Below are 13,883 nucleotides of genomic sequence, written 5' to 3'. Positions count from 1 at the left end.
TTACTCAACACACACACACTACACATTACACCTGACTTAGTGATAAGTTATACAATTACGTGGCTAAAATAGTGTACAAAAAAATATTTGTATATAAAAATTAAAATCGAATAACATTTAAGTACATAGTACACCCATCAATGGAATATAAGTGGGCATTCATTTCTAGAAAACAAATTGCATTTTCTTAACACTATTCATTCAAAAAGGACAGAAGTCGTAAATTTAGGAATTATTGGGCCGTCGGCAGCACCGCAAAGGCGGCGGGCGCACTGTTCTATATTTTTTTTTAAACTGAATTCTTTTGGGTTATTCGTGGTTGAAAATTTGCCATTCTTATTGAAAAATATCGCCTTTTCGGACGGTTTTTTGCGAATATCTTAAATATTATGCATCTAACGAAAAAAACTATATAAAACATTTTTGTAGCTTATGAAAAATCAAAGAGATTCGTTCCTTCATAAGTCTTCTAGTGATAACATAAAAAGAGATATGGTAGGCGAAAAGAAATTTTTTTTGTGCATGCTCAAATGGGTGTGTTCAACTTAATAACAGAGAAATGGTCAATTTTAAGGGTATAATGCTATCAATATCTTTTGTAAGTACTGCCTGAAAAGACCTTTAAAACGACCGCACTGTTAAATTTTGATTACATTCAAACTAAGCGAGATATGGTGCAACAAAAAAGGATGACTAATTTATTTTAAGATAAAATGCGAAGTATGTATATTTTAACCCCTCATCCACCAGATTTAAATGCATCGTTTTGATTCTACAATACCTTTTACTATACTCGTAGTGTTATTTCTATGTTCAACAAGTTGGACGGGTCTAAAATGTATGGTTTTTGAAAAAAATAAGATCAAATTATAGAGAGCCTTTTTAAATTTTTTTTAAATCTTCCTTTTTCTCCATGTAACTCGAAAATGATAATGAGATACAGTAATGAAAGAAAAATAAAATTGTTATCTAAAAGAAAAAATTTTTGTAAGGTATTTTTTGACGTATCTCTTATCACTTTCGAATTACATGGAGAAAAAGGAAGATTTTTAAGAAAATTTAGAAATGCGCTCTATAATTTGGATTTATTCTTTTCAAAAACCATTCATTTTAAACCCGTCCAACTTTTTGAATATAGAAATAATACTATAGTAGAAGGTATTCTAGAAAAAAAAACGATGCATTTAAATTGTGGTGGATGAGGGGTTAAATATACTTCTCATTTTTCCTTAAAATACATTAGTCATAAGTTTTTTGCACCATATCTCGCTTAGTTTGAATGTAACCGACATTTAACAGTTCTCATTTTAAAGTTTCAAGCACTACAAAAGGTATTTGTAAAATTATACTTCTAAAATCGACATTTCTCTGTTATTTTAAGTTGAATACACCGATTTGAGCATGCATCAAGAAAATCTTTTTTCACCTACCATCTCTTTTTTTATTGAAACTAGAAGATTTATTCAAAAATGAATCTCTCTGATTTTTCATAAGCTACAAAAATGTTTTATATAGTTTTTTTGGTTAGATGCACAATTTTTATGATATTCCCAAAAAAACAGTATCCGAAAAGTGTCATTTTTCAATGAAAATGGCAAATTTTTAACCACGAATAAAAGTATTGAGCTTTCAAAAAAATTTTAAAACAGTAGTTATTGCTTAGAATAGAATTATATTCTTTGGCCACTTCCGGTGTTAGTTTGATAAAAAAAATTCCATCCCCGAGAACGTGTAGGAACCACCCCTAAGTTAAAAGCGTCATAGCGTAGACTTTGTTTCTTGAGCTATTCCCTACTTACATTGAAAATATCAAGTAAATTGATGCATAAGGATGGAATTTGGAGAAAAATACCCTAACTGACTGCACTAATAGATACCTACATCATTCATACATGAATGCATTCACTTAAAGGTTCATTTGGATACCACAATAAAATCACCAATCACCAATAATTGACATATCTAAGTATTTAAAGAAGAGTGGATTGAGAGATATTTTCCCTAATTTTGATATTGCTTTGCGCATTTATTTGTGCCTCCCAGTTGCCCACCAACGTGTCCGATGAAAAGGTCATTTTCGAAAATGTCAAGAATTTAAAATTGACATGAAAATAATTTCCGATCAAGTTTGACGCAAGAACGTCTTAACAATTTGTCGATTTTGCCCATAGAAAGTGACGTAACAAAGGCGATAAATTATAACGACATTATAGATGATTTTTCCAAAGAAAAATCAAGAAAGAAATCTGATGTGATCGTACTGGAATGACAATTTTTATGTATTCTTATTTAAATAAAAAAATCTGCTTGCAATTTTTTTCGCAAAAATGGTACATGCTGGAACGGCGGCTACTAGAGAATTGCCTAGGGCGTCAATTGACCTAAACGCGGCCCTGTCGATGAAAAGCCCTGTAGGCTTGGTTCCGCTCCAGATACGGAACAAATGATCATTTACAAGTTATTAAAACGCTAATAAAAAAGTGCACAGAATAAAACAAGCCTGGCTTTCTTATATTCGTAGACTATGAAAAGGCGTTTGATAATATAGATCATCATAAAATGCTACAAGTATTGGCTGACTACCGTATTGACTACTGTTACAGAGTGTTTCATCGGGAAACGGAAATATTTGAATTGTGAGGCGGTCACATAGAGGTCACTGAGGCGGTTCTAGATACAAGGCCGCCGAGAGGGATGATCGGGCCCCGGCAAGAAATGACGAACGGACCTCCCGCAAAAGGTGAAGAGCGAAAAAATTGTTCAACTTTTATAGAAATAAAATTATCAATACATAGTAAAAATATGTAATAAGAAACATTTCAAATATAAATTTTATTAAATTTTTATTTATAATAGTGAACTTTCGAAAAATCGCATGATTTTACCAAATCATTCTCAATGCACAAAGTTGATAGGCGAGTTAACCAATCCTGTTTCATTGTAGATATCACATCATTTTTTATGCGAGAAAGAAAACTAAAGGATCTTTTCGCTTCTGCGACTGTCACCGCAATGTGCAAAATATTCTTAACGCAATAACGACGTTAGGAAATAATGAATCGAATTTGAGATGTTTAATTTTATTAAGTAAATCTATTGGAGAAATTGCAGGAAAAGATTTAAGAAAGGCGGTACATAAATAGAAGAAAAATGTCCTGACAGAGAAATCTTAGAGAATGGTTTGGATCCAGCTCAACTGAACTCTTTCGGGCTGTAGTGTCAAAAGTTAGAATAGCAATGATGATTGCCAACCTTCGTCGCGGAGATGGCCCGTATCGCTCTCAAATGAAAAATTTCATCTATCAATTTTTCACTGATGTCTTCTTTAAAAAACTTGCGCAATATATCAATTTTTTTCTTAATATTCTCGTCATCGTCATCTCGGAATGTCCACAAAATTTAAAATAGAGAATGAATTTCATTTGCCGCATTAAATATTCTGGTTAAATTGCTTATAGTAGGGGAGCGAAGTATGCTAAATGTGCAGTCACTCGAGCGCTTTGGGGACCTATTAGGCTTTGAAGAGTAGGTCCTAAAACCAAATTAAGTAAAGTTTTCCATTTTAGTGGGGACTTTCCATTTTTAATTTAATTTTCCATTTCCAACAATCATTTTTCCCGATTATATCGCCATCTATCCATAATTTGAAAATATGTTTCGAATAAAAGTTTCTTATTTTTACGTAAAGAATCCAAATCTGGAATAAAAATTTTGGGCTCCTATTTAAGATTTTAAAGTAACCCGCACCTCCGGGGGGGGGGTCGTGTTTGGTACCATTCGATAGATTTTTCAAAAATATTGATTAAGTGTATTGTGCAGTTTTTCGATCTAATGTTTATTTTGCGAAATATCCTGGGATTTGTATTTAAAATTTTAAATTTACCCCCACCCCTCTCCGTGGGGGTCATGTTTGGTATCATTAGATAGATTTTTGAAAAATAATGAACAAATATTTTTTAGTTTTTCGATCTAACGTTCATTTCGCGAATTATTCGCTTTTTTTGTGAAACTTTTTAACTCACCCATTTCGTTACGCCCCGCTCAAATCGTCAGATTTTTGAAATATACACTGTTTTGCATGTCCTTAACTTACATACCTTATCTTAATCTGGCAATTTCGATTATTTTTGAGGATAGATTTTTTTTCGTGCCCCCCTTAACGAACGCCCCTGTGGTAGAGGTACATCTGCGGGGCACCACGTTTCTCCACATATGATAATCTGACGCGCTCGAGTAACTGCAAAAATCCCCGCTTGGGCTCCCCTACCATTATTATTTGACAATATTAAATAGTTCACAGCGAGATATTGCGTCGGGCTCAAAATTATCAGTCGCATCACTACTAGGCCCATTCAATCATCAAAAAATCTCACAGGATTCTTGCGCCGTTTTTCTTTATTTGATGTAAATTCAGGATTTATTCCATAATTGCTGGTAACTAATTTAGATTCTTCAACAATGGAAGACCTGATTCCTTTAGATTCTGACCCTTTATATTCTTCAATCAATTTCTGATTTTTTGTAAATCTTCTAGAAGCCCTGATATATTTTTAATCTCCATATCCAGAGTTATCTGACTGGACTGCAGCATTTGTGATTTATTGCTGTTAAAATATTACACCAAATCAACTAAATGTCATGTTAAATATATCCGAGGATTAATTAAACGTATTATGGACATAACGTGAAGCGCAAAAAACGGGAAAAATTACGTCTTTGGTCTCTGGTCGACGCCGGGCCCCTTACATCGCCGGGCCCCGGTAAAATGTACCGGCTGTACTGCCCTCTCGGCGGCCCTGTCTAGATATACTACATTCATTGCCTCACCGATTTTTATAACCGAGTTACAGGGTGTTTTATCGATTTTGCCCATTTCTTTCTTGACCCATAACTTTAGAACATATTTGTATATTTTTTTGATATTTGGTGCACATATGTCTCATTTATAACCCAACTGCTAATCACAAGAAAAATCAGATGCAGACTAAAAAAAATTATTTTATTGTGACTTTGAAATACCCTGTATATTGAAATTTTCAAAATCCGTTCGCATATTTGAAAAGAGCACAAACAAGTAAGTTTAATGGTTAGCTTAAATTTTTTGGCCAGACAATTGAATGACATTAATTTTGAAATTATATTAAAATTTGTAAGAACTCTTAAGATTAAAAAGCAGGTAAACCTACAAAAACTTTTGCAACATATTGCTGATATGAAAATAATAACTTACCATATTTTCGTCGGTGATATAAGTGAAATTTACTTTAGGGTTAATGGGCCAGTTAACGTGAATTATATCCTGTTGTAAGTTCAGAAGATATATTATCAACACAAATAGCGCATTCAACATAAAAAATGTCATCACCATTCTGTCTCTTAAGTCCTTTAAATCTTTAGCGACAGCGTCCTGAAACAAAATAAAATGATTGATAAATAGCGGATTGAATATGAATTTACACAGAATAAAATTCTTCTGCTTCTCCTTCTTTTTGTGTAGACATGACTGTCTGTTTTTTCAGTGTGCCTCCAGTAAGTTGTCATTCCATTGTTTTCGTGTTCTCCCACCGATCGGTGTAATATTCAGATTGTCTCACCGTCCTTACTACTCTATTTATTGTTGTCATTCAACTTAGGTGGTCGTTCTTAATGTTATTAATGTTATCCACCTTGCATTTCCGTCGTATATCTACACTTCTAACTCTATAACACAGAGCAGGCCCGTGGGCAATATTTCACCCGTTCGAATTACTATTGTGGCGCCCCCCTCCCCCCTCCGAAGGGGCTACTGGTTTTCAAAAGTTCAACTTTATAGGAAAATCATGGTTGTAAAAGTAAAGTAGTATACAACATGTTTTATTTGAACTTAAGTTGACAAGTTATACAATTAGATTTTATTTAAAAGTCCTGAATACAGTTTGGAAAATGGTTATACAAATTTAATGACTATGGTTATTTATCAAACGTAATAATGAAAAAATAGTTTTAAATTAATAAGAATTGAACTTGAAAATGAATTAAACTTGAAAATGGCAATGTTGAGTTTTGGGCATAAAGTGGTAGGCCTTGTAAGGCAACGAGACATTACATTGTGTTTTTATGGTTTAAGTTTAACAAAGTTAACTTTTCTAGATTTTCTCTGGGAAAACTCATTTACAATTGAATTAACATCAATATTCTCGAGCACTGCAAACTCAATTGACATCAAAGCTAGTCACACCAATCTGTCTTGCGACATGGAAGATCTCAGATAATTTTTTACTATTTTCAACTTGGAGAAACTCCTTGGTCCACTCGCGACACAAACTGGGAAAGTAAGAAGGATTCGCAGTGCTACACACAGGTTAGGAAAGTTCTCCACAAATCCGTTGTCTGCTAAGTAGCTCAACATGTCAACTGGGCCTTTTATTTTGCCTTTGTCTTCTGTTTCTACATTCTGAATCATGCTGTATGCTGTTGAGAAGTTTCAATTCAGAATATAGTTGAAAACCATCAATGTCACTGTGCTGGCCATCAGAAAGAGCAATGTGTAGGTCCTTGCAGCATTTTAATAAGGTTTTGTTATTACTTGTAGTCTTTGAATGTAGAAACACAAACAGTTGGTGATACTTTTGAAGCTTCTCAAATCTGTTTCCTGGAGAAGAGATACACTGATCCAAGACCGCGTAGAAGAATTTATTTTTGAACACGATCTCAGGATCAAGAACTGTTTCATCACTTGATTCATAAGAAATCATTTTCTTCTTTTTTCTCGGGCGCAGTTCACTTTCTTTAGGGAATGCTGGGTCAACTTCAATCATTTCGGCCACTTCCCTGCAATCGACTAATATTCTGTTGAATCCTGCATAACTCCTTGTTTCTTGAAAAAATTGCTTCGTTGAAGAAATCAAAGCAAGAGAGTTTGCTATGTCCATGTCAACCTCTTGAAGTTTCTTGCTTATGAGGTTTATCTTAAACAAAATCAAATGCCACGTTACTAAGCAGCAGATGAATCGGAAATCTTTCAACTTTTTGGCCAAACTTGTAGTTTTATGTCTTGCATATGCATCTAGCCTTTTTTGGTCTTGATTACATTAAAAAGGTCATCATAGACTTCCCCAAACTGATATCTCAGTGGCACAACAGCATTAATTCGAGTCTCCCTCCTAGTCTCACTCAAAAGTTTCAGGGTCAAGTTTTTTACGTGTTGTTTCACAACATCCCAACGATGTGGTGATCCTGCGAAGAAATTGTAGACCTCCTGGATGATTTTGAACATGGAAATTATTTGTCTATAATAAAATTAAAACTTACTAAGGCTTTCTGAAATATTACTAATTGATCATAAATGAATGAGTAATTGGCGTAAAAAATTGACATAATTTAAATAATTTATTAATTTTTTTTTGGGCGGGGGGAAATTCGCCCCAAACCCTTGGCACCCTGTTCGGGCGCACGGCTCGCACGGCCCTCGGGCCGGCTCTGCTATCACATAGACTTACACTGTTTATAAGTAAAAAATGACTTTTAATCATTTGCCTATTTTGTTTATTATAGTCCATTCTTTCACGGTTTTTGCTCTAAATTTTAAAGAACCGCTTGGATTGCCATGAAATTTGGCATACGTATAGCTTACATGTCAAAGAAAAAAAGTGATATTGTGCCGATGTGTGCTTTTGCCCTGGGGGTGACTTTCACCCCCTCTCGGGGGTGAAAAAATATATGTCCAAAATAAGTCCGGAAATGGGTAAACTGACTAATTTTAAGTAACTTTTGTTCTATAAAGCTTTTTCGCCAAGTCAACACTTTTCGAGTTATTTGCGAGTGAATATGTTCATTTTTCAACAAAATAACCACATTTTTGGACGGTTTATCGCAAATAACTCAAAAAGTAAGTATTTTGTCGAAAAAAACGTTCTTAGCTAAAATATAGCTTATAAAAAAGTAAAAAAAAAATGGTGTACGCGTTAGGTCTCTGGATCTCGTAGAACCAGAGTTATAGCCAATGAAAAATAGATTCATATTCACCAAATTTCAAATAGAATATTTCGACGTGAAATATCCAAAAAATTAAGCACTTTTTGGGGAAAACTCATTATAACTTTTTTAAAGTGTTTAAAAAAAGCTTTATTTCTGTTTTTACAAAAAGTTTCTAGCATTAAATTTAAGCAAGTTACGCTCAAAATAAAGTTGGCCCCTTTTGTTTTTGCAAAAAAAAATCGGGAAGACCACCCCCTAATTAGCAACTTAAATGAAATTAATCGTTACCGCTCCACAAATTATTTTACTTATGTCGTCTTTACATGATCTGTAAGTTTTATCGATTCAAAGTGCTTATTTTTGAAAAAATTTGGTTTCAAAATAAAATTTTTAAAAATTTAAATTTTGAAAAATAAGCTTTTTTTCAAAATAACTTAAAATATGTTAGAGATACCAAAAATCTCGAAAAACAAAAAAAAGTCAGATTTGCTTTTCTAAATATCATGTATTTTTTTATTTTTCTGTTAGACAAAAATTGATTAAGATTTGGTGTTTCTAAATTTGCATACATTCGTGATCAATGACTCGTTCAACCCCTTTTAACTACAGCCCTTTCAATAATAAGGACTTTGAACCGATGAAACTTACAGATTATATAAACAATATATACACGAGTTAAGAAACTTGTGAAGTCGTAACGATTAAGTTCAATTAAGATACTAATTAGGGGGTGATTTTCTCGATTTTTTTACCAAAACCAAAAGGGACTAACTTTATTTTGAGCGTAACTTGTTTAATTTTGATGCTAGAATTTTTTTTATAAAACAAAAATGAAGCTTTTTTTAAACACTTTAAATAAGTTTTAATGAGTTTTCCCCGAAATGTGCTTCATTTTTATTTATTTCACATTAACGTATTCCATTTGGAATTTGACGAATATGAACCTATTTTTCATTAGCTATAACTCTGCTACTACTGGGTGTAGAGACGTGAGATATACACCATTTTTTAAAAAATTTTACAGGCTATATTTTTGCTAGGAATGTTTTTTCGACAAAATACTTACTATTTGAGTTATTTGCGAAAAACCGTCTAAAAGCGTGGTTATTTTGTTGAAAAAATGAACATATTCACTGCCAAATAACTCGAAAAGTATTGACTAAGTGAAAAAACTCTATAGAACAAAAGTTACTTAAAATTAGCCAGTTTATCTATTTCCTGACTTTCTTTTGACGAATATTTTTTCACCCCCAAGAGGGGTGAAAACCACCCCCAGAGCAAAAGCACATATCGGCACAATATCACTTTTTTTCTTTGACTTGTTAGCTATGTGTATGCCAAATTTCATGTCAATCCAAGCGGTTCTTTAAAATTTAGAGATTTTGCAATATTTTACCGTTAAAGAACGGACTATTACATTAATCACCAAATTCATTAAAAGCAGTTGTTAGATACTTGCATTAGAGTTTCTTGGGAAAGTCGTTACTTTTTTGGTCTATCGATCAAAGAGTAAAGAAAAGAAGGAAAATATAATAGAGAACAGAACAACAACGAGCTTTATCAACTCTATAAGGAATTAAGGAAACACCCCTGTCAGACTTCATTAGAATACAAAGATTGCAATGGGTCGTACATGTGATAAGAATGGGAGAGGAAAGGCTACCAAAAAAAGCACTGAATGGTAGAATGGAGGGAAAGAGACTAATTGGAAAGCCAAGAAAGCGCTGGGAAGACACAGTAAACAGAGACGCACAAGCCCTTTTAGGAGCCCGTGTATGGAGAAGAGCAGCCACAGCCAAGCAAGGGTGGAGGAAAAAAATAAAGGAAGCCAAGGCTCAATTTGGGCTGTAATGCTGTGTGAAGAAGAGAAGAAGAAGAATATAACAGAATGGATAAAAATAACTAAACAAATCCACAAGGAAAAATTTCCTGTAGCTGGCTGTATACCATTAATTACAAGTAAAATTTAATAAAAAATTTTTGGCTTGGTAAAAGGTATATTAGCTTAAAAAGCCCCTATAGGGCTACAAATATAGAAACAAAATGTTTTCGCTCTGTGACAAGAGCATCATCAGTGTTACAAGAACATGGTGAGCCAACCAAAAAATACAAAGAGGTGACCGGCAACTCTTGTAACATAATGACCTAATGTTACCTATTGACCCACTTACCACGTGTCGAAGTCATATGTTGCCCTAGGGCCGTAGCCATAGAAATTTTATCCATCCTTTGGATTTTACCATGTTGGCATCTATATAAGACTTTTAGTCTGTTTTTGAAAGGCTTTGACCTTTGTATTTTTTGGTTGGTTCACCATGTTCTTGTAACACCGATGATGCTCTTGTTACAGAGCGAAAACGTTTTGTTTCTATGTTTGTAGCCCTATAGGGGCTTTTTAAACTAATATACCTATTACCAAGCCAAAAATTTGTTATTAAATTTTACAACTAAACAAATAGTCCACAGTACATTGTCCTTTTTTGAAAATGATTACAAAAGTCTTAAAAATGGTCTTAACTGCTTCGTTTGAGCGAGTCCACCACTTTCTGAAAAATTTCGGAGTGCAGGCTGGACGCGTTTCCTCACACCCCAAGCCTAAACCTGTAGCTCTAGCGCGCTTAGGTTTTGTGATTGAGAAACTATAATTTTTAATTTTAATCAAAAGATTATGCGTTAGAACATAATAAATAATTTTTGTCGGACAAAGAAGAGGGCGGCATCGTCGAGTGACACCCGCAAGATATCACTCTAGCGTGGTACAGTTGAGTTATTACAAAACTCTTAATTTTCGATTAAAAGTGTTGATAATATGATGTAAAAAGTTTTGAAATTAATTTGTCGGACTGATTATCTGATACCAAATTTTTGTCAAACAGTCCTATATTTGGATAAAGTACCCTCCAATACATCACTTGTTATCCGTTTCCGAAATTTTGTAATCGCGAAACATAACCTGTAGAGGTCGCCAAGTTCTTGAAAATTTCAAGATCTTGTCTTGATCTTGTCTTGATTTCAAGACAAGAAGTAATTTTAGATTTCAAGACAAGACAAGAAATTTTTTGTCAATATCAAGATTTCTTGTCAAGAAATCAAGAAATCTTGAAATATCTTGACTAGATATCAATTTGTGAAAAAGATAACATATTTTAAAAAAATTAAATCATGTAAATGTAACATAAATTTTTAAATCGGAATTGATAAGCCATGAATTAAGGCAGATAATACTTCTTATTCTGGGGCCAAAGTAACGGCATTAGACGTTACTGTGGCCCCAGCATTATGGAGTCAACGTCTAGCCGATTTCTTGACTGTGTTATTGTTAAAGCTGCTATTGAAAATAGCCTTTCCGAAGGTACAGATGTTGCTAGCGTTCTGAGAAAATCCTTGGCTATTTTCGATAATAACGGGTAGACATTCTCGTGTCTTCTCTACCAATCAAGTAGATTCTCAGCATCTTCTGGCCTAGGCTCATTTAAGTATTTTTTGACTCTGGTATTAGATTCTGTAGGTCATTCTGGGATTTATTAGGCCGTGTCAGCACGCATCGCAATAAAAAGGTCGCCGGGGAATCACCGGAGCAGTTAATCAAGAAATTTCAAGATCTTGAAATTTCTTGAGTAAAGACAAGATATAATATGTCAAGAAAACGTCAAGACAAGATTTTTTTAAACTTCTTGATTTTTTTCTCAAGACAAGACAAGAAGTTGTTATCAAGACAAAAATTCTTGTCTTGTCGACCCCTAATAACCTGCCATAATTAACATGTTTACGTTGTCCGACTAAAGAAACGAGGCTGTAAATTTGTCGGACAAGAGATCGACAATCTTTAGAAATTAATTATCAATACTTTCAATTGAAAATTAAGTGTTTTGTAATAATAAAACTCTACCGCGCTAGAGTGACATCTTGCAGGTGTCGGACTCGACGATTTCGCCCTCTTTTTTGTCCGACAAAAATAATTTATTTTATTCTAACGCATAATATTTTGATTAAAATTACAAATTATAGTTTTGCAATCACAAAACCTAATCGCGCTAGTTAAAGGTTTAGGCGTGGGTCATGCTGAAACGCGTCGAACCTGCACTCGCTCAAACGAAGTAAATAAAACCATTTTTAAGACTTTTGTAATCATTTTTGAAAAAGGACGATATACTGTGGACTAAAATACTAAATTATAAACCAAAAGGAAGAAGTAAGAAGTGCAGGTCGTAGGTATCTTGAAAAGGTAGAGCCAAGTTTATTGTCGGAACAAGCAAAAAATGCTCAATCCCTGAAATAAATATTCATTTATAATAATAGCTAATAGTGGGGGACGTAAGTATGCTAAATTTGCAGTTACTCGGGCGTTTTGGGAACCTATTGGATTATGAAGATTAGGTCCTAAAACCAAAAAAATGTAAATTAAGTTTTCCATCTTAGTGGGGACTTTCCATTTTTGAAGTGAAAACTACTTTAGGGACGTTGTGCGATTTTTGGATAGGGGAAAAGCATTGAATTCGCTACCGTCATTGCGACCGTCATCGCATATGCTGTACATTATTTGTATGTATATATAAATTGTATACATAGAAGTATTTAAATTTAAAATAAATGTAAAACCTATTTTAGGATGGGAAAAAAGATTTATTTCGCGACCGTCATAGCGACCGTCATCTCTTCGACGAAATAAATTTTGTACTATCTATATTATGTGTATCTATACATAAATTGTATAGAAGTATTTAAATTTAAAATAAATGTAAAAGCTCATCTCTTCGGCGAAATATATTTTGTACGTATATGTATTGAAGTGAAAACTTCTTTAGGGACGTTGTGCACTTTTTGGATGGGAAAAAGTATTAAATTGGCGACCGTCATCGCTTCGAAGAAATAAATTTTTGAAGTGAAAACTTCTTGAGGGTCGTTATTCACTTTTTGGATGGGGAAAAAGTATTAAATTAGCGACCGTCATCGTTTCGACGAAATACATTTTTGAAGTGAAAATTTCTTTAGGGACGTTGTGCACTTTTTAGATAGGGAAAAAGTATTGAATTACCGAACGTCATCGCGACCGTCATCGCTCCGGCAAAATAAATTTTTAAAGTGAAAACTTCTTTTGCGGACGTTGTGCTCTTTTTAGATGGGGAAGAAGTATTGAATTAGCGACCGTCATCGCTTCGGCGAAATAAATTTTTGAAGTGAAAACTTCTTTAGGGACGTAGTGCACTTTTTGGATGGGGAAAAATTATTAAATTATCGACCGTAATCGCAACCGTCATCGCTTCAATAAAATAAATTCGTGAAGTGAAAACTTCTTGAGGGACGTTGTGCACTTTTTGGATGAGGGAAAATATTGAATTATGGACCGTCATCGCTTCGACGAAATAAATATTTGAAGTGAAACTTCTTTAGGGACGTTGCGCACTTTTTGGATGGAAAAAAGCATTAAATTAGAGACCGTCATCGCTTCGATGAAATCAATTTTTGAAGTGGAAACTTTTTGAGGGACGTTGTGCACTTTTTGGATGGGGAAATTATAAATTAGCGACCTTTATCACTTCGACGAAATACATTTTTGAAGTGAAAACTTCTTTAGGGACGTTGTGCAGTTTTTGGATGGGGAAAAATTATTAAATTAGCGACCGTCATCGCTTCGACGAAATACATTTTTGAAGTAAAAACTTCTTTAGGAACGTTGTGCACTTTTTGGATAGGGAAAAAGTATTATAGTCGAGGAAATGAAGCATTTTGGCTCGCAATTTTTTCGTCCAGCATGGATTTACTTGAAATTTTCACAGAAGGTAGGAAATAGTCTAAGGATCATTTTCTATATCATGCTGCTGTACGCTAAAACCTTGGGGGTAGTTGCCACCCCATCTCGGGGGTGGGAATTTTTTATTATATTTTAACCATGTAAATCGATGTAAAATGTTATTTTAAGAAAAACT

The 13,883-nt window shown here is 33.8% G+C and overlaps 1 protein-coding gene across 2 annotated transcripts in view; it reads right to left on the bottom strand.

Annotated features, from left to right (window-relative positions):
* The window catches only part of LOC114334348 (chitin synthase chs-2), a 167,101-nt gene that overhangs the window by 26,205 nt on the left and 127,013 nt on the right, over nucleotides 1–13,883 (bottom strand). For both annotated transcript variants that reach the window (XM_050646885.1, XM_050646886.1), the window contains exon 17: nucleotides 5,231–5,407. In XM_050646885.1, coding sequence (XP_050502842.1) covers nucleotides 5,231–5,407 — 177 coding nt within the window. The remainder of the gene's footprint in view (nucleotides 1–5,230; nucleotides 5,408–13,883) is intronic.

Source organism: Diabrotica virgifera, chromosome 3, assembly GCF_917563875.1.
Source record: "Diabrotica virgifera virgifera chromosome 3, PGI_DIABVI_V3a".
In the NCBI taxonomy this organism is placed as follows: Eukaryota; Metazoa; Arthropoda; class Insecta; order Coleoptera; family Chrysomelidae; genus Diabrotica; species Diabrotica virgifera.
This window is presented reverse-complemented; position numbering and strand designations above follow the sequence as displayed.